The sequence below is a fragment of the Corvus brachyrhynchos genome, unplaced genomic scaffold (genome assembly GCF_000691975.1).
Source record: "Corvus brachyrhynchos isolate BGI_N302 unplaced genomic scaffold, ASM69197v1 scaffold34, whole genome shotgun sequence".
In the NCBI taxonomy this organism is placed as follows: domain Eukaryota; kingdom Metazoa; phylum Chordata; class Aves; order Passeriformes; family Corvidae; genus Corvus; species Corvus brachyrhynchos.
In genome coordinates this window covers 2,598,400-2,620,040 of record NW_008238126.1, presented here as the reverse complement: position 1 = coordinate 2,620,040, position 21,641 = coordinate 2,598,400, and the positions used below count along the sequence as shown (strand labels likewise).

Below are 21,641 nucleotides of genomic sequence, written 5' to 3'. Positions count from 1 at the left end.
TCTGCTACTCCAAGACTGTTGGACATTAAAAGCCAGAAGCAGAATCTGTGTCTATTAAGCACTGCAGTACAAGGGCTTTAGTAATTACTGCCCATCCCCTACACTGATCACTGTTCCTTCATCATATTCCCTGTGGCAATGACTTCCATGCTCCTGCTATCACCAATTTTCTCCTTGCTGCTGCTGAAAATCGATGCTTGCATTGCCTTTGGATTATTCTTTTTGTCTGTGATTGACCATATTTTTAGGGGAACTAAAAAGTACCAGTGGGTTGCTTGTACACTTTCAATGTGAGGCTAACGCCCGTTATAATGGTTTGCAGAAAGATATTTTGAACCAACTTTTGTATAAATCGACCAACTTTAAACCCCAAGAGGAATTTCAGACAACTCTCTGTTTGCAAAACAATATTTTATTAATAAAAAGAATTATAAACAGTAAGAAAGAACCCCCAACTTTACACTGAATGAAAAATCCATAATAAACTCCCAGAAACGTGCCTCAGTTCTTCACTCTCTGTACAAGAAATTCCATTAGGTAGTAAATCCTACATCCACATTCATCCAGCTGTGGGGTCCCCAGCAGGAGGAAGGACATCCACCTGTCAGAGCAAGTCCAGAGAAGGCCACCAAGGCGATCATAGGGATGGAGCACCTCTCCTGTGAGGAAAGGCTGAGAGAATGGGGGTTGTTCAGCCTGGAAAAGAGAAGGCTTAGGGGTGACCTAATTGTGGCCATTCCAGGTCCTGAACAGAGCCTACAGGAAAGATGGAGAGGGATTTTTTACAAGAGCCTGGAGTGACAGACAAGGGGGAATGGCTTCAACTTGTAAGAGAACAGGTTCAGATTAGATGTTAGGGAAAAATTCTTCACTGGGAGGGTGGTGAGGCACTGGCACAGGTTGCCCAGAGAAGTTGTGGATGCCCCATCCCTGGCAGTGCTCAAGGCCAGGCTGGATGGGGCTCTGAGCAACCTGGTCTAGTGCAAGATGTCCCTGTCCATGGCAGCAAGGTTTGAACTAGATGATCTTTGAGGTCACTTCTAACCCAAGCCATTCTGTGATCTAAAGATGACTGAAAGTACAAAAGAGCATTGTGCACACTTCTATGCAGAGCAGCTACATGGCTGGACACATTTACCAATACACAAAAAATCACATGAGTGATTAAAAAAGCCATGCTTTGTGTAGCACCAAGGGGAGAATTATGAGGATTAAAAACAATTCACTGACAACTGTAGGCCCTGAAATGCTGAATTAGGGACATGACTGACCAATTTCTGCTTGCAGTTTCATCTCATCTTTTCTCAAGGGAAATTTGTCAATAAGGGCAAAGAGCTCAGCTGGTGTTGCTGGGAAAGGGTAGCGTTCCTTGTCCATGCCGTGCTTGTCCATCACCACGATGTTGAAATTGTAATGGGGGATCCTCAGCAGCAGCCTGCAAAGCAAGGAACTGGTTTTGTTAAAGGGCAGCACCAGCCTCTTGAGCCTGAGCAGAGGAAGGTGAGGATGGTCACAGGGGCTACACAGAGTCCACTTGGTTTCAGCATTAACAAGGAGCCAGATAAAGAGCAGGTGCCTGCATGTGCTGCATGTGTCAAGGTAACTGCACCCAGCTCTGTTCTCTGCCATTACCCACTGCTGTCACAAGAATGAAAAAAGGTCAGACAAAAAAGGTAGTATGAACAGTACCTAAAGAAAACCCGTGTGATGAAGCTCGAGTTATAAGTAAGACTATTCCCTTTCCTGGCTTCCATTTCTTGGCTTTCCTTGGTATAAAAGCTCACAGTAAGAAAAGCAGGACAAAAATTTTTGGAGTCTGCTTTCATGGCTACCTAATAATAACAATCATGTGGGACTCTAATTTTAGAGGAACAAAAGCCAGCGCTAATCATGGAGGAGTCCTTTTCTTCCAAAGTGGTGGAACTGGTCATTTAAGCTCCTCTGAAGGTACAAAAATAAGAAAAGTTTATCTCTGGTGCTCTTTTCATCTTTTGCATGAAGGACTAATGTACTAGAAGATCCTTAGATACACAGTCAGTCAACATCATTAGTGTGGGGTAAATAAATTCAGGCAGCCCTGAGAGAATGGTGAAAGAAGAATGCCACGAAGAAGAGTCTGGAGGGATGTTGGAAAGGTGTGAAGCACCAAAATTGGCCTTCCACAGCCTCCTACCAAGTCTGAGTGCTCTTGGCATAGTCTTGTTGCCATCAGGGAGCTTGGCCATTAAATTCAAACTAAAATAAAGATTAAAGCTAAGCAACAGGGATAGAAAACTACATTCATCTTGTGCCTTATGTCACCTAGGAAAAAATTCTTCTAAAAATCCAAATGCTAAACTTCTGTGCTTTCCAAAGTTTTAAATGGGGTACCTGTGCTCATCAGCTTACTGAAATGCCAATTCTGGATGACATATTTATTCAAGATGTTTAAGAGTGCATTTCATATTGATTTGAGCACCTTGCAGAACTGAAAAGCTGTAATTCACACACTAAGCAACAACAAAGGAAAAAATCAATGGAAAACTACCTTTCACTGAGTGAAGGGCAGGTCATACCATACCAATTTCTGAAATGTAGCTTCATTAAAGGTTGCATGGGAGCAGGCAATGAGGTGTTAAGAGAGCTTATTATTTTCTCCAGAGCCACAAGAAAATAATTTCAACTTTAGTAGAAGTATCTTTATTCAAAAAAGAAAAAGAGAGTGTTGTGCTCTCCTTTTTCTTTTATTGAGAACAAATTTTTTTAATAATTTGAAAAAAATCCCCTCTCTGCTGTGCCAGCAATTTTCATTGTCTTCAATTAAAACTTACTCCCTTTCCTCAGGCCTATCATAGAATATGTTGCCTAAAATGCTCCTTGACTTTTTTCTAAACAACTCTTCCTGCCAATGAGGCCTTCACTTTTGGCTTTTGTTGTTTTCCTGTCCCTAGGAAATGCTGGCACTTGAATGCTGGCACCCTTTCAAGTGAAAACCAATCCTCTGCCAGTCTAAACCCAAGTCAAAACAGTTTAGGCACCTCAGTAAAACTGCTGATGCTGCAGTCAGGGTGGGGAGGCTGAGATAATTTCCTCTTTGAAATACTGCCCATCTCATTCCTACATGTGGGACTTCAAAGAGTTTCCCCTTTCACTGCCTCCTCCCCTTTGGGCCTGGCCACAACCACCACCAGCCCTGGTGCAGAGGATGAGCTGTCGCTGCCATTTGGGGCTGCCCTGGCAGCTGCTCCAGGGCTGTCCTTGCAAAGGAGCAACTCCAACACAAATACAGACAGACTCTGAAGTGTTTTCAGTGGCAGCACCCAAAAATACAAACTCACATCCCTATGATCATAGGCATATTAAATATGTAATAAATTAAATAAATTTTTGTTATTTTTAGATTTGCTGTAGCTATTACACAGAGAGCGAATTAACCCTAAAGTGTGCTCATCAATATCTACTTTCCAGTGTCTAGCTATGTACATTAGAGTAGAATACATGTATTTGGAGAGTAGGATGCAGGGAATCAAAAGCAATGCAACTTGTAGGATAAGGTGCAAACACAACAGCAGTGAGAGCTTCCTTTACCTGAGCTGCAGGGCAAGTGATGGGGGCAGCAGCTTCACTCCTATTCTTCCTATCTGTGCTGGGAAGACACCAACCAACTCCACCACGGTGACATGTCGGAGGTCTAACCCACACTGTGCCGGCTGCAAGGGTTAAAAGGAGAAAGAGGGGTATTAGTCATCCCTGAGAGAACAGGGGAGTGTTTTGAGTATGCAGCAAGTGTTCATAGAGTCCCCTCTCCTTAAGTTAGTTAAATGTTTTAAACTGAATTGAGAGCACATTTTGCAAACACTCAAATTCTCACAGCAAAGAACTGGAGCTTCATGACTCCAGGGGAGGTTAAGTAACAGATTCTCAGCTACTCTAAGAAAACCAACACACAGGGATCACCTAGGAGAAATATCAACTTGTCTCTGTAGTCATATGAAAAGGTGCCAGGATATTAAGCATTGTACTAGTAATCTAATTTGGCAATCAAAGCAAATTATGTGAAACAGAAGTTGACTGCAGGAAGTTATCTTCCATGCCAACTCATCTGCCCACTGTCAAGAAGTGGAAAATGTACTATAGCCATTAAATTCAGATTGATCAATATATTGAATTTTCTTGCCAAGTTTATCTAATAGGGAAAAAGCCCTGCTTTGTTTTTTTTTCTTAAATACAACTGTAATTTAAGACAGCAGTTAAAAGCATCATCACATTCATATCTCAATGATTATTTATACTCCATTTTGTTACAAGTTGTGAGAAGAAAAAAACAAGATAAAAGCACTTGTAGCTGTGAAAGAATACAGGTTCCTTTCCTTCCTTTCCCTGAGGACACAGATACATTTTGGAGACACATCCCTAAGTCTAGCAAGAAGCCAACAAGGGCATCACATTTACAACACACAAGAAGGAAAATTACCAGAAGTTTTGGGTTTTTGGAACAAAACACCCCACAGTGTTATCTCCAGCACTCTGGATGATTTCTCTCCTGTGTCTCTGGTCCTTTGTTTGCACTTTGTATTTCTGAAGCTGTTCATACTTCCTTGCATTGTAGTTGCAAATTCTGTTAAGCCTGGTCTGCACGAGCTGCTTAAGTGTTGGAGGTTAGGTTTGGGTTTTTTTTCAATTTCTTTAGCAGCTGAGATAGGGAATTATTACTGAACACAAATTATTATAATTAATTTGGGGAGGATGGAAGGGCCAGAACAGCCTGGGATTCAGTGACTGGTCAGTCAGAGGCAGCACAATCCAGAATGGAGCTGAATTAGAGACTGGGGAGATATTTCAACTCAAACCCCTGTGAAAAGGATCAATCCAGGACCATGACTGTTTCAGCCAGATCTTTCAGTGGCTACAATATAACAGCTGAAGTTTGTATATTTTTATCAAACAGTGGAGCTTGTCCTCTTGTGTCTTTCTTTAAAGAAAAAAAATAGCTGCACATCCCCCTTAAATGTGTTTTACCTGCAGCATTCCCAGCTGCATCCTGTAGAAGAAGTTGGCTGCAGTAGGAGTTGAAATAATTAGCAGTCTCCGCTTCTCATAAAATTGATCCAGAAGTGCAGCTGCAGTCCTCACATTCACATTAATATTCATGGCTAGAATTAAAATTAAAACAAAAGTTATGGAGCATACTGAAAACAGATCTATTTCTAGAGGCAGAGTTAGACAGCAGAACCACAAGAACAAGAAACAATAATAAAGAAGACATGGGTGAAATGCTGGCCTCATTGAAGCCAACAATTTTACTGCAGACTGCTCTAGCTTGCACACTGTATTGACTCCAGAACATCAGATTTTGTAGAAAGTTTTGAGCTAAGACAAACTTGAGGAAAGAGAAGTCAGAGGTGGCAAAGGCTTCAACTGTAAGTGCAAACTGGCAGGGGAGACAAAGATGGTAAGTTTCTTACCTCCGGTACACTGCAGCTGTATTCCACCCCACACCCCCTTCCCAAACTCTCACTGCCCTAAGATTCTCACTGCACTGGATTCCTCCTGGTAAGGTGGTGAAATACTCACTTACGTGCACAGGTTGGCTCCACTCCTGACCAACCCAAATTGTACTGGCAGACTCGAGCTGGGCTTCCTTGCAGCTCATAGCCACCAATGCAGGAGAATTCACAGGTAGCACCATAGTTATTTCCATCACCTGAGCACTTGATGTAGCCATTATCTGGGGCATTTAACTTCACACAGCGCCTGACTTTGAGCAAGAGAAAAAAAACCCAACAAAATAAGGCACAACATGAATCACCATTTGTTATTAAGGTAGCATGGGTCAGGGGACTACCAGTACCAAAGACATTTTTCTGTTTGCTTTCTGTAGCATTAGTCATGCACTTAAAAACACCAACCAACCAGCTTGAACTCCCCCACCCTCACTCTCACGTAAAATGAAAAGGTGTGTAGGTGTATGCATGTGACAAAAGGTCATGGAGCACAAAGAGCTGAAGCCAAAACCTACAGGTATCATCTCTGTATATTCAACTCCAGATGTTAAGATCTGGACTTGTGAAAGGGCAGCCCTGCTTGACAGACCTGAGCCTCAGCCGAAAAAATGTCTTCACCTCCTTGTTTCAGCACCTCACAAGCCTTAAGTATCAGGGAGGAGATGGCAGAAATGCAGGACTGCTGCAGACCTGGCCCCAGGGTCTTCAGCAAGACTGTCCTCCCTTTCAGCATCATCACAGGAGTTTATATACACAGAAATATGCAGATAAACACAGAAATGAGGATATTTTCAAATTGCCTACCAAGCCAGATGCAAATCAGTGTCTGTATTTACAGGGTAAAGCACCATTCTTACCTCTGACTTTAACAAGAAATTTGCAAGTGCCTTTGTTTTCAGCTCTGTCATACACAGTATATTGGATTTTGTGGTCTCCTTCTGGAAAATGTGACCCTGGTGGCAGGCCTTTCAAAATAACACTAAAACAGGAAACAAAACAGGACAGATGTTCAGAAATTCACCCGTATTTATTTACTGACAATGCTGTAAAAGCCTGAAGAGGGATGTTTGTGGTATGCTAGGCTGCACTGCAGGACTGAAGACTTGAGCGTAAGCAAAGGAAGAAGTTGGGAAGCAGCAACCAGAGTATTTAAATTAGCTACATACAGCCCACCCTGCTGAGACAAGGAGGTGAGAGTGGGCAAGGTCTGCTCCCTTCCTATAAAACAATCCATAGTGTAGCCAAGCCCATCATGCCCAGAGGAACTCAAGCTTCCTTTTCCTTACATAAGAAAAAACCAACATTAAGAAAGAAAACTTCCAGCCTCTCACAATGGGCATGTACTCCCATCTGGCTCTTCTGAACTGCTCCTGTGATTGTCATTTGTGACTGTTAATATGTACAGAAATGGAACAGAAAGGGAGATTCAGTGTCACAGCAGAAGGGTGTGGTGATCCACAGCAGCATTTTCACCTGGAACTTGCCCCTGTCCTGCAAACAAGGTGGGAGAATTTAGACACGTTAAACATATCCTCAGTACTGAAGCAGAGGGTAACCAAAGAGCTTTCCATGTAATGGAAAAGCTTTTGTACTCCTGAAACTGAAGGACTCTGTGCATTTAAGAAAAGCACTGCATAGTCCATGAAACAGCACAGTTTAGCAACATTTTATAAAAATAGAGATGTGGTTTCTGGAAAAACTTTCACTGAATTGAGAGCTTGGCTCTTTTGAGCTGACAACAGTTATTCATATGACAAAGTCTACAAGGGATATTCCCCATTGTTTTTGCCTATCAGACATCCCTTTGTCAAAAAGACTTAGGAATTTCTTTATTCTGACATTTTCCAAGTTTTTACTTTACCAGGTGTAACTTTTAATGTTGATAATTGTCACCAAATTGTTACATCAGACCTTAACGGCAATTAAGTTTTTAATTATGCAATGAATTCTTCTTTATGAAATTATTAATTTATAGCAATAAAAGGGCAATATCATTGTGTCTTTCAACAGGTTTTTTTTTTTGTATTCACATGAAATTGTACACATCTTCAAGCTCAACTGTGAGCTTGAAGCTTAAGCTTAACCAGTCCACTAATGTAATGATGTAACTTGCTTACTGAAAAAGCAGATTTTCTAAACTCCTATCATTATAATAACCCAGACAGATTGACCTAAGTCCTGCATGATAAAAATGGGAAAATCAGTGACAGTACACAAGTACACCTTGTTCTTCTGGAAAATGTGTCTGTGAAACCACACAAACTGGCAAAGAAATTTTGAAGTGTAATGTCTAAATCCAATGTTTAAATCCATCAAGGCTACAAACACGAAATGTTACTTCAAAGGTAACTGCCGAATCCAGGGACATCAGTAGCCAGCACTACTTCAGGAAGAAGCCTAAAGATGACAGCAGATGATTTTGTGACACACCTTGGTTTTTTTAAGACAGTCACACTTACCTCTTCTGTCACCTCCAATGCACTAGTCTGTTTTCATTGTTATGCACAAAAGGTAACTTGCTGTAAGAAAACTTGTTGACTACGAGACCGTAAAGAAGCTCTGGAAAATGCAGTCAAAATGCTGTTGTTTATTCTACCAGCTCTAAATAACCACAAGTGGCTAACCAGTTTCTGAACAATTCACCTCCGAACTGCCAGCTTTTCCAGTTAAACATGCAATTCTTTACAGGTCAGCGACATGTGACAGCTATAAGAAAGCATCTTGGATGAATTAAGGGAAAAAGGTTCCTGGCCTGCCAAATTGCTAACAAAAGAGTAAGAAGGAGAAAATGCAAACATGAAGAGATGTTCACCTACTCTGTCAGAATCCCATCTGCAGTGTCCCGTCCCTCCGGGGTGTCCCAGAACACTCTGGCTGTCAACTTGTTGGGCTCCGCGGTTTTCTCCTTCACGCTCGGGCACTGGATCCTTGGAGGTTCAGTATCTGTTGAAAGAAATGCCACAGAAAAGGGCACTGGAGCATCTGCTAGAGCTGTGCATTTTCTTCACAGCTCCTTGCCTGCTGTCAGGGTAACCCAGGACCACCTCCAGCTGGCCTCCTCGGCACTGGATTCATCCCAGTGAAGGCACATGAGCTGACAATGATCAGCCCTTTACAATGCGAAAAACCCAACTAAAAGTAGTTACTGTAAATTTCTTTACACAGTTCAGCTAAAAAGTAATGTCGACAAATGGATGGCTTTGAACTCCAAGGAGGGATGTCCAAGATCCTACCCAAGGATGTTCTGTTTCTCTGCATTCTTTCCTTTGTCCATCTGTACAGTAGATAATGTGACTAAGAGCATTTTTAAAGCACACTGAAAATCAATCTCTCTCTGCATGGTAACGTTGCATGTTACTCTTAATATGCTGGTTATTTTTCCTGCAATAATGGCAAAATGAGAAACAACAGAAGACCGGCACAATTACCATTTTGTGGAGAATCAATGCTGCATTTGATTTTTTCCTAGTAACTCTTATAATAACATCTTACCTCAGTAGTCAGCACTACTAGGACAAGCATCCTATCAATACAGCCTCAAGATGTGACAAAAGGATGACTTAGCTTGGTGACAGCCATTTACCATAACCTCTGTTATACAACCAGCAGGAAAAGGCAATCTTTCCAGAAGAAAAGACTGACATTTTTCAATCTTCTACAGGAAAGTATCTATTTTAATATATGTCACAGTGCGTTACAGATATAATAGAAATATTATTCAAGTGAGTATTGGCATTTTTAGCTAACTGATAACCAAAACCAGCTGTACATTGATTTTTCTTTCCATCAAAACTATTTCAGGACATGAGGGATATCCTTCCTCTTACAGGGTGGGGACAGGAGACAGTCTGCTTTGTTAGGACAGAATACTCACTAACTATAAGGACTTCTGTAAGTGACTGCTAGAATATACCTAATTTTAAAAATGTGTCTTTTTTACCCCTTTTAATGCATACCTGCTTCACTACTGAAAGGCCTTTTGCCTTTCCTACATGGATCTTCACTGCTGCACTGAGAAGCCCACATAATTTAGTGCAAAAATGCTAAGCAGTGCAACTGCAGTGTAAAGGGGTAGAGGAAAGCCCCTTGTTTTTAAGAGCACTTTAAGTTCAGGTCTGAAGTAATTTTAGCCATACTCAATGCCCAAAGCTGTGGAATACCCAGGCCACTTCCATGACATGAAGTTTACCAGCCCATGCCCTGATCACAAGTAACATCCCTACTGTGCACAGTGCAACTAATTGTTTGCATATCAAAGGAAGAAATTAGACAGCCTTTTTGCCTTTGTATTTCATTGCTGCCTTCACCTTAATTTCACTCCTCAGCTGAAAGTGAGCTGTTCAGCCAGTCCTCTCCTGGCCACTGTGTAGGCTGCAGTTCCGCAACTTCTGAATTACACTAAGGAACAAGTGTTCAATTGCAAACTTCATTATACTGTTAGAATTATGTCTGGTCATAATTATGTCTGTGACGTCTGGTCACAAAAAACTCTCTATCCTACCTATCAAGATGTCAAAATACATATACCTTATTGAACAGTCTGCTAACAGCAGATCTCACTATGTGCATATAGGAACTATGTGCACACAAGGTTTGAAGGAGCCTTCTCTGAACTATGTGGTATTACCATAACTTAAATCTTAGTATTACTTTTACTGGGTTACTTAGGACTTGTAATCCTAGGCAACAATTGGGACTTGATATCCTATGCAACAATTACTCTGCATTTTTGGAATAAAAAGAAGTGTTACTGCTAACTTAGCCTCTTTTCTTTGCAGCTTAAGGTACTTGCTTACTTTACTCCACAAGACAGCATCCTCTGTAATAAGCACACCATCTCTGCAAACAGACGAGCTGCTGAAAGTGCCAGGAAATACAGAGGACAGTATTTTATCATTTCCAAACTTAAAAGGTTTGTTTTTCTTCCTCTGCTCACACCACTGAGAAGAACAAAGCTTGTTTTTGCATATAAAAACGAGCGACACCACAAACAGTCTAGACCTAAGCAGCTCATGTCTACATTTGTACAACACCAAATAACAGGAAACCTGAAAAACATTTTATGAACATCAGGCCACTGTGGAGAGGCTCCAAAGCCACTTGCCAACCTAGACTGAGCCACAGGCATTCTGAGGAAAACCAAGTTATCATACACACAAAACACTAAGCACAAACATTCTACCACCCACATGCTTTAAATTACTGGTAGCCATTTCAGATGGCCAAAAAATACTTTCCTTTGTGGGTGGCTGCTGAAGCTTTTATCGGAGGCTTCCCAGAATCAAGGGCAGCAGGCTGAGACTTCACTATGTGCTGAAATTCCATTAGTAGTCAGGAAAGTTAAATGTCAGTATTTGTTTATCTCTCTTTTGGTTTTATGTATATAGAAACACCTCTTCCAGTGAGGTTCCCAGGAGACCACTGACTATGTAATGAAAATTGCTGGCATAACTAGAGCGAACTAGGATGAAATTTAAATTAGCTCACTGCAACCATACTGGTAACTACAATCCATTCGCATTCTCTGGATGTATTTGAAGACCACAATCCCAAGGAAGAAAAACAGTTCAGACAACAGGTTTACTTTTAAACCTGTTTTTAATCACTAAGCAGAAGAGAGTGTGACAGACTCCAGCACACAGAACATGCTGGAAGAGCAGCACAGACTACCAAGGAGTTACTCAGGAGTCAGCAAAGGCTGTTACAAGCTTTGTAAAGTGCTGGCCATTTACACCAGACTCATCTTTAATTAAGTGGTAATGCTTGGAGCTCCTGTGTAAGAAAGATACTCACTTTGGACTGAAAGTACCGAGTAACAGAACATTGCACCCTTGGAAAACTGTTCTCTGCTTCCTTAAGAGGGACAGTTGCTTTTTCACCTTATAAACTGGATAAAAAAGGCCTTTTGGAATTTATCCATGCAGAACTTGGGCACTGGCAGGTACCTCTGGATGTAGACCTCCTGGGATGCAGACCCAACACCCCACTTACCAACGCAGGCCGCTGGCCGGCCACTCCAGACTTTGTTGTCCATGCAGGTGACGATGCGGTCCCCCTTCAGCTGGTAGCCTGGGGAGCAGTAGTACTCACACCTCGAGCCAAAGTAGGCACCATCCAAACACTTGAAGCCCCCGTTGGTCGGCATGGACAGGGTAGGGCAACGCTTTTCTGGAAAAGCAAAGACAGACTTCTGGAAACCTGTTAACCTCCCTTTAGAGTAATGTAAATGTGGGGTATTACACAGAAATAAAGACACAGCTGGCAAACAAGTGGGAGGAAGTCTTGTTCCACGTGAGGTTTTTCCACACTGTTCTTATTAGCTGCATTTCAAATTTAACTCTACATAAGCATTAGTGGCCTGATACAATATTTATATGAGAAAAGGGATGACAAGTAGCTATTCCTCTCTTCTCAGAAAATGTTTTACTCCAAGAGCCCATTTAGACACCTGATACAAATTGTGTTAACTTAGAAAGTCTAAGATGGGCGATATTTTAAAACAGCTTTATGGCTCTGTCATGAAACTATTCCCACAAATCAAAATCCCACATTCACAGAATATTCCCTCTCTGCCAAGAGTGTTTGTACCACTCAGATGCATATCACGACAGGCACCCCTGTGAGATCCTCAACAAACTAATCTACGTATCCAAGCATACTGCCAACCTTTAAAACAACAGTAACAATCCAAAGATCAGTTTCAAAGGCAAACAAGAATTTACTGTCTGCTTAACCTGGAGCACAAGTCACACACACAGAGATTTTGTAGCCACTTACGTTTGCTTTACGGCCGGCTGACCCGGGAGCAAAAGTCACACACACAGAGATTTTGTAGCCACTTACGTTTGCACAGCACCTTCCCAGACCAGCGTTTGCTTGACTGACAAATTAGCTGGTGAGGGCCATGCAGTTCGTAGCCTTTTTGACAGCGAATATCACATCTTGTGCCCAATACATTCTTGTAATATTCCCCTTGAGGTGTCCTGCAGTTGGCATAACCATGTTTCACTTTAATGGGGGAGCACCACGGTGTTTCTGGCACAGAGAAGAAAAAAACCCCACACACAGCAATTACAAAAACGTTAAAGTTGATACACAAATATAAAACCACTTTGCTTAATCAAGGTCACACAGAAGAAAAGGAAATAAACCTCTTATTTAAAAAGCTGCCAATCCTCAAAGTGGAGAACACTGCAGAGGTGCACTTACACACGAGGAGGTCAGCCCTTAAAAGACTGGCAGCTCTGGTTTTTTATGACAAGCATTAAAGATTGTAGCCATTAGATTGAAGGGGTTGGGAGGGCAGGTGGGTTTTTACTATGCTTTTTGTCCATGGAATAAGTGTGCCACCATGTGGGCAGTTTGATGACAACTGGGCCATTTTCCCCTCATTTTTAAGCAGACCCATCGAATTGCTCTTTGGTAAGAGAAGTTTGCATTAGGAACACCTTGGTTTGGCTGCAGTTGTCAACTTTCCACATGAAGCTCTCTTAGTGCCATTAAAAAAATTAATTTCTCCTTCCTTAATAATCTGTGCCTTGCAAAACTCAGTGATGGTTCAAGCTCTCCCACAGTTATAAGGTATCACTTACACAAATCATATTGCCAATATATAAAGTTGAACCTGCTCAAACTGAACCTTTATTAACTGGCCAGGGCTACACTGTAAAATATGCAGGATATGGGTACCCCCACCTTGTGAGAATTTACCACCACAGTGTGGTGCTGATGGGCACAGCATCAAGTAGAGAGTTCTGTTCCCAGCCAAAGTTTCACGTACTTTGTTTAGCTTTGACAATAGGGTGCACACCAAGAAAACGGGCAGCTTCTCAATAGGAGTTTCCTTCACAAGGACTGACTAAGCCTGCTGCTTTCTCAGCTCCAAGATTTGAAAAGGACATATTGGGAGAAGAGAGAGGGAAAAAGGGAGGGACTGCAAAGTAAAAAGAGAAAGATGACAAGTCCTGAAATCCTTTGTGACAGTGTGTTACGTAAGGGAGGGGCATGAAAAAACTTTTTAATTTTGCAAGAAGGATGGAAAAAAAACCCTAAACAAACAAAACACGAGTTTTAGCCTTCATACTCACAAAGTCACAAACAACAATAAAAAAAAAATTCTAGATCATCTTTGGCAGATGTTCACTTCTAGCTCTTAATGCCCATAGTTATTAAGTACATTTTCCCATACTAGCTGGATCAGCTCCACGCATAAATAAACAAAAATCAATACAGCATTTCTCATACATGGGATATTTATATACAGTGTACTGTGTCTCTAGGACATATTTACACTTTTCCAATGGAAACTACACTTTACATCTGTATTTTGCAGTGCTGGTCCTGAGTCAACACAATAGCATCTGCAAACTAAAATCAGACTAATTATCAATCTTTTGCCTAGACCAAGGGCGCATTTCCTCTACACTAGTCCGTTTCTGAAGCAGTAGTACTGTGATATGCTTATTTTTGTCTTCCACCACTACAAGAGATAACCCTTTACAAAGATGTGTAAGTGACATTATTCCCAGTGTCAGCAAATACACAGTAACTGAGGCACAGGACACAAGCAGGCCAGTCTAACAGCACCCCTCAGGTTAAGGGTAGACTACAGTTCAGCTTTTCGGCTCAGCCATACAATCATCCCAGCTCTGTTTCTTCCCACCTAAAAGCCTGTTTGCTGAATGTCACGTACATCCTCCGCTATTTACCTTACAATCATGCAAAGTGTTTTGGTGGAAAGTGGGTTTTGGTTTGGGGTTTGATTTTTTTAGAACTATTTCCTGTCCTTCACCCTAATCTCGATCCCACAGCTCTCAAAAGACATTTAAAAAATCTCCACATCCACCGACTTGGGCCATTTTGTTGAGGGGCTGTACCACAGTGGCTCCCATTTTTCATGCTTGCTGTGCACCAAATTAAAACTCAGACAACAGATGAGGAGTGTGAGCTAATGCGAACAGAAGTCAACCAGCTACTGCTGAATTAATGAGTGATTCCAGCAGCCAGCTCTGCCTCCTTAACTGCTACCCCAGGGCTGCTGGTGCAGTCTCAGGCACCACCTCCAACCACTCTCTGGGGGAAGCCACACATCTTGATTCCCAGCCTCTGCCTCATTCACCTCCTGGAGGAATCCTCCTACTCTTGAGCTTTCCCATAATCTCCTCTTCAGTGGTCTCATGCCCAGACTTTCCAGCTTTTCTGTCCCACTTTCTCTTCCCATGCCCTGAGATCTTAAACTTCAATTTATTTACATGCCCAAGCTTGTAAGACCTCCTTAACTAAGAATGAGGCCTTGGTTTTTCTGCAGAAGGGCTCAAACCTGAAGTTACTAAGACAACACTGACTGAAAGGGCAGGACTGGGGGGATGAAAACTCATTTGGGCTGAGCTTTCACCCCGGCCAGTTACATAATCCTTCGGCAAATCAGCTCAAGATATTTATGCCTCGGCTTTTCCACATGTATAAACTCCAAATGCACATCGCTGACTTCCTTTGTAAAGGGTGTTAAGACAAACATGCTTTACAACATGATCAAGAGGCTAATAATAATAAAATAGAGGGCAAAGAAGCTGTTTCAGGTATTGCAAATTGCCTGAGCTTTTGTGCAAATTTTTGTGGTTTTACAATCACACTTAAGATAAGAGCTGCCCATATATTTAAAAAAAAAAGTGGCTAACAGCTAAGAAATGCAGATTAATGCACAAGCACAATACTGAAAAAGCCTTTCCTGTAGTGTCAATGCAGCTACAGTGGTTTACAGAGAGAAACAAAGCAAGCTGCTAGACAGGGGAAAAATGCATCTTACTGGACCAAATGATTCTGCCAGAAAGAAGAACAAAAGCAAACATGCTTTTGGATGCAGATAACTTGAAGAGCTTTTTGATTTAAATCTTTTTGATTTAAAACATTATAATGCTTACTCTAGAACTGATCATGATTACAAGAAAATGGGTGAAGCAGGGTTTACAAGCTATTTACAAATATCAGGGCTTAAACCAACTGATACTACTGGGAAAAAACCCAGCTAACTTGAAAAGCACATCAAACTATACAAAAAAGATTTAGATCAAAGTTTGTTTATTTTTAAGTGAAGACACATACTGGTTTTCAAAGGCAAAGCAGCTACATGGAGCACTTGAGGAATATTAGGTTTGTGTGAGGCCTCAAGGGGTTACACAAGCTGTTCCCTACCTCAAGGCCGGATCAGCCATGTTCCTGAAGGCTTTGGGGATTACAAAACCTAGAGGTTTTCTAGACACCTTTTTTGCAACTTCACCATCTATACCAGGCTCTGTTCACCCAAATGAAATTTAAGTTTTAGGTACCCAGACCTATATACTGTTTTTTTTGTTTAATAGAAAGTTTGTACCTCAGCGCAAACTTGAAAGAACTGGAAAGTCCCTCAGCAATATAACAGCCTGAATTACCACTTGTGAGTAGAACATTCAAGAGACTCAATCCTGTGTTTGAAACCACGGGAAAACAGGCAGCAAACAGACATGGCTGAAGGCCCTATTTGCCTTTAGAGCTGAGGCTCCTGTTTGGTCATTACAGTATCTGAGAGAACATATTAGGAATGAGGATCACCAGAGCAGTGTCAATGGAGCTGTGATGAACACAGGAACTGCTGTATTCAGGAAACCCTCCTTCATGAAATATGATCAGAGATGCCAAGTGGCAAGAAGGAAAGCACTTTCTAGAGTGTTGGGGAAGATGAAACAGGAAAGCCTTGGAAATACGATTGCCCAGCCGTCCCGACTGGACCCCAGAACCCCCGAAACCTACACTAGAGCATCATCTCCCCCAGCCCCTAGGTCCTGTTTAAACACCAGCCTCAGCTGAGCCCTTCCTTCACAAGCAGCATGTAAAGTGACCAGCTGTACTGCTGCTTGCTGCTACACCGGCCAACAGAGCTGAAGGTTCACCAGGGAGGAAGGGAAAAACTCCTTAAAAATGTTGTAGGCACAGAAAATCTTGGCAATGTTTCTCTGGAAAGCTAAGCAAGTGGGAAAACATCCAGATGAAGACAGAAGGGTTTAGTAGGAGGTCGATTTTCACCCCTCCCAGTAAACTGCAATTCTTTGTTTGCAGATGTCATAGAGGATGAATCTGTGTGCTCACTTGCACATGTGTGCAAAGAAAAAAAACCAATGCTGCTTACATAATGTGAACATCAATTACGAAAATCCTTTTAATTCCTGTTACTGGCAAATTTTATTTGCTAAGCAATGGGCCACACCCAAAATGCTGGACTGCACATCTGAGAAGAAGCTCTGAAGATTGCTACACAGCCCCTTTTTCCTTGCTTTGTCTTTTTCATCCCCTTCCCCCCAAAAACAACATAAAGAAGTATGCTAATGAAGAGTCAGCCTTTTCTGTTCCAATGCTTTATACTCTTAGATTCACATTGTCTGTTCCTCAGCATTTGGCAGTAGTGCTTCCAAAGTTGGGGCAGTTTTTAATATCTGTGAGAACAAGCCATTATGTTTCACTTACCCTGATGACATTTTGGCTGACATGAGTATAATCCATTTTGGATCACCATACAAAAGGAATTTATATAGAACCCATATTTTAACTGCTTGCCTGCCCTGGCATGAATTGGCATTGATTTATCTTCATGATCTCTGAATGCTTTTTCTATGTGTCTGCAGAGGGTCACATGTTAAAAGGCAAAGAAAAATGAGTTAACCTAAATAAAGCTTTAGAGAACTATTTGTGCACGTGTTTGAAAGCAAAATTTTATACTGGAGTATTTTACTGGGATGAAGATGAGACATTTATGAAAACAGCAACATAGCCATAAAAGCTGTGCTTTCCCTTTGGCTGTTCATAAATGTCTGAATTATTTTATGACTTACCTCTCATATGGCCCATTGATTCTTTGCAGAGAATCAATAATGTACAACAAGACACCAATGGCCAGTATTTTCAAGTAATCAAAATGAAGACAACTCTAGCATATCCATAGACTAATTTACTAAAAAGAAACACAGTTACCATTTAATGAAATGACAAATGAAATGCCAGGTCTCTTTAATGTCCAGGTTTCTGAGGATTTGTGGCAGAGGAGAGCGATATTGAAACAGAAGCAGACTTTTTAGAAAATGGACACAGCAAATGGAAGATTTACTGGTAATGGCAAAACACTTCTCACTCTTGCTGAATAGTGAAGTCTTCCAGAATAGGGAAGAAAACCTGAATTTACGTTATAGACGTGCCAGTCCATTCACTCATCCAGCTATGTAATTTGGTTTTGAAATGTACCCATTCATTCATTAAACACACTTCACTTGGCACTTCAGGTAGCAGGTTAACCTGAAACGCAATCAACTTTATGGAAAGAAAAAAGTAATGAAAATCAAGTTCTCTTGCATGTACTTCTATACATTACCATCAGTAAGCGCAGGTTTTGAGGCAGCTTATCATTGATGGTTTTGTTAGCATGTATGGAAAAGAAAGAGAAGCTCTTTCTGATTTTCACAATTCAACAACCAGATCTCCCAGAAGCAAAGGCAGTGCAAAAGTTACTTACTCAGGTGCATGAAAGAGTTGTGATCAGCACTTGGTCTAATTTCCATTGTTAAAAACAGCAGAAATTAAATCTTGATCTAAATATCCATGAGAAAAACCATGGAGCTGGATCACCAAGATTTTATAATCCATAAAAAGAAAAAAGAATGAAGCTTTCTGTCAGCAAGCAGTTGATCCACTTTAGCACATAAGCAAAGCATTCACCTTTGTATCTATTGCGTGCATAAACATCCTCATCATCTTCAAGGGGTGAATATCCCGATCCTACAATAGAAAATAAGAGAAAAAACACTGCAGCAAGAAAGGAAATATAAATTAAAAATAAAAGAAAGCTTTGAGAAAAGACATGCAAGATTAGGATGCAATAATCTATGCAATGTCATCAGCATGGGCTTCTCTGAAGCTCAGTCATAGCAGACCCACTTTATAGTGAATTTGGAAGGGGCAAATTGATTTGACAATCAAGTGAAATAGTAAATTTCTCTCAGTGCTCCTAGAGTAGTGTTGTGCAATGTTAAGTTGCACATGCCAAGTCACAGCTCCTCTGTTATGGAGAGCCCACCTACAATGTAGTTGATCTACTGAGCAGAGAGAGCAGAGCAGGTACAGGTGAAGGGGCACATCAGAGGTTTCACTATAAAGTGGTTCCACAGTGTCAGTGGCTGTTAACAGCCATCAGGCCAAGTAGCAAAAGTAAAATGTAAATAACTCAAGTACAACCCTCCTTAATGACCTGTAACATCCTCACACCAAGAACAAGACATCAAGGTGCATTACCTGCAAACACAAGTTCAAATCAAAAACACAGTTTGGCTTCAAGCATTCTTCTGGAATTGTTCAAATAAAGAGACAGTAAAGCTCTATACTTTTAAACCCCTGAGCAATGGCCAAAAACTTAAAATAAAGGTAAAACATGCTTTCTAAAAACCAGAAACCATTTGGAGCACTGCTACTCAAATAATCCATCAACAAAACAGAGCAGTTGGCAAGAAAGCCTTCAAACTATCCCTAAACAACATTTAGTTAAAATTTGCAACTTCAGAGCATGAAGTCTAGTCTAAATTCTAGATAAACTTTTTCTACAAAGAAGGGCTCATACAAATTCCCCCTTGAAACATTCTTTTAAAAACCTTGCATGCGATAGGCAGATACTCAGGGGCTACAGGAGCTTCTCACATGGGATCTCAAGTTGCAGCATTTGGGGTTATTTCATTGACATTTGTTGACATTTGGGACTATGGTCTGTACAAGCTGCTACTTAAAGTTACGTAAAATTACATAATTCAGCACCTTAATAAACTACTGATTCCATGTGTAAAGCATACAACTGTTCAGCAGAAATTAAACCCAAGAGTTTCATTTCTGTCAACATCTGTCAACAGACTCCATTTCTTATTAAAAAACCCCATAATAATCTGCCCAGAAAATGGTGAAATTTGATTTCTTACTCTACCAGACTCAAGAAAACCCAGCCCAAGTATCTCCAGCTGCTCCACAGTACCTTCCACAGCACCAGCCCCAGCACTGGATCACTGGGAATCCCTCCACCAGTTTGAGCTGGGACCTGAAGAAGCAAATTTCCAAACAACTTCTCCTCTGAAATGGTAGGATTTATATACAACAAAGTCTTTTTATTACTTAGAATCATTTCTCTGGATTTTTTACATTTATTGTTGAGGTTCAGTTTTGATGCCTAAACACTGACATCTGAGAGACTTCTGAACATAAAAACAAACTTCAAACTTTCTTGCACTTGAAGTCTGACTGCATAGCAAAAAGAGCAAGCTGTGAACCCCAAGGGCATCAGGAAGACCTTGATATGTAAATGAATACCTCTCTAAGCATCAAAGTATCTAAGTAAGTATCTAAGTATCAGTATTAGCCAGAAATTGGGATACTCTTAGCTAATTACTCACTTTGAGGGTTATAAAACTGTTACCTCAATGTAATCACTAATAACTGTCCAAATTTTAGTGTGCAGTGACTTTAGCATCTAAAATTAGTAAATCTTAGAACTATGTGAGCTCTTACGTATTTGCCTTTCCTTAGACAAAAAACAATTAAGTGTTTTTGAGAGGTTTCTAAGAAAAACTAGCCTTAAATAGTTATTCCCTAGTTTTGCTCTAAAACAAGGCTCTCTTGATGGAGCTCAGCATCTCCCTTTACAGCTCATTTTCTAGCTCAAAATGAAAAGCGAGTCAGGTCTCCTTCCTAACAAGCAATGTTTTATTAATAACCACAATGGGCTTGGCTTGGGGAGCCACGGGAGCAGTGTGGCCATTTCATCTCCATTTTCTCAGCCACAAATCAAAGTGTTTCTGCTTCACATGCATTCAAAATTGGCTACCAAGCCATGTAAGGACAAAGCATTGTTCTGTGTCAGAAGCGCTAAAAATATCACAGTTCAGAGTATAGCACATTCCTGCAAAAGAACACTTGTGGACTTTGTTCTGGCAGATGTCAATCAAAATGCACAAAATAACACTTTCATTTTAAGATTAACCTATGGACTTATATGATTCTGTTTGTGTCAGGAAAAAAGATATCTTCATTTACAAAATAGAATTCTGTCCCCACTGCATAGGTTCACTTGTGCAGGTCTGATGGCAAGATCAGGGCACAAGAGCATAGTGCCAAGCCACGCACTGCATACACGGGTGTGTACATGAACAACACTTCACATGCTATTGTGCTATAAATCCTTTATAACTGAGAAAAAGAAGGAATGTGACTTGTAAGACACAGAACAGCTATGCACACATGCTTTCCCAGGACTCACATAAGAATTACTTAATTCTTTGAGTTTGATCAATTTAAAGTAAGCTATAGACAACAACAGTATAGTTCATTAAACCAACCTGAAACTTTTCAGTTTACTGCCCTGAAGCAGGACAAGTTCTGGAACACAAGTTCTATAAGGAGTTGCTGAGGAGCTGGGGTTGTTAAGCCTGGAGAAAAGGAGGCTCATCACTCTCTAAGTCTCTGAGAGGACACTGTATCCAGGCGGGGTTGGTCTGTTCTCCCAGGTAATAATTAATAGGATGAGAGAGAGGAAACAGCGTCAGGCTTAAAATAGCTATTAGGAAAAATTTCTTCACTGAAAGGGCTATCAAAAGCCTTGGAACAGACTGCCCAGAGAATTGGTTGAGTCAGTATCCCTATTTAGAAGATACCAAGATGTGGCACTTAGAGACATGGTTTAGTGGAGTATTAAAAAGAGACATTTTGGAAAATCATCTTACAACAATCATTTTTTTGCGGTATAAGCCCATATCTTCAGCTTCTGTAAACTGACCTTACCCCAAAGAGCACTTGAGAATGTGTATTTTTTATGCTGCTAAACTAATGGATAATTTGCCTTCTAATATTCCTGATAAAAGCCTTGAAGGGAGATTCTGAGAAAGTATGACCTAGTGCCACTTCAAAGTTCTGGCAGAGAAAACGGCGGTGAACACGACTCGTGGGGAAAGCAGAGCTCAGTGCTATCACTTGTACACTGCAAATCAGTGCAGCGCTCCCGGCCCGGCCCCGCTCCCCGGCCCGGCTCTGCCCCGGCCCCGCCGCCCCTTCCTCCCCTCCCCTGCCCTGCCCTGCCCTACCCTCGTACTCCACGCTGGGCCCTGT

General features: G+C 41.2%; 1 protein-coding gene across 1 annotated transcript; it reads right to left on the bottom strand.

The window, feature by feature from the left end:
• Positions 1-392: 392 nt before the first annotated feature.
• On the bottom strand, positions 393-18,182 carry SRPX (sushi repeat containing protein, X-linked). Its single transcript, XM_017733454.1, has 9 exons — positions 18,019-18,182; positions 12,327-12,518; positions 11,475-11,651; positions 8,300-8,426; positions 6,341-6,462; positions 5,558-5,737; positions 4,999-5,132; positions 3,568-3,689; positions 393-1,435 (listed from the first exon to the last, which is right to left on the bottom strand). Exons 1-9 carry the CDS (start codon positions 18,062-18,064, stop codon positions 1,255-1,257), a joined length of 1,281 nt encoding a protein of 426 aa, XP_017588943.1. The 5' UTR covers positions 18,065-18,182; the 3' UTR covers positions 393-1,254.
• Positions 18,183-21,641: the final 3,459 nt, after the last annotated feature.

Excerpts from the sequence above, each read along its gene's own strand:
- SRPX (XM_017733454.1), bottom strand. The coding sequence starts at position 18,064 with ATGGAAATTAGACCAAGTGCTGATCACAACTCTTTCATGCACCTGA. Across the intron at positions 12,519-18,018 it reads CAACTCTTTCATGCACCTGA|AAACACCGTGGTGCTCCCCC; the intron begins GTAAGTAACTTT and ends TCTCTGTGCCAG. Across the intron at positions 6,463-8,299 it reads GCAGATGGGATTCTGACAGA|TGTTATTTTGAAAGGCCTGC; the intron begins GTAGGTGAACAT and ends TTCCTGTTTTAG.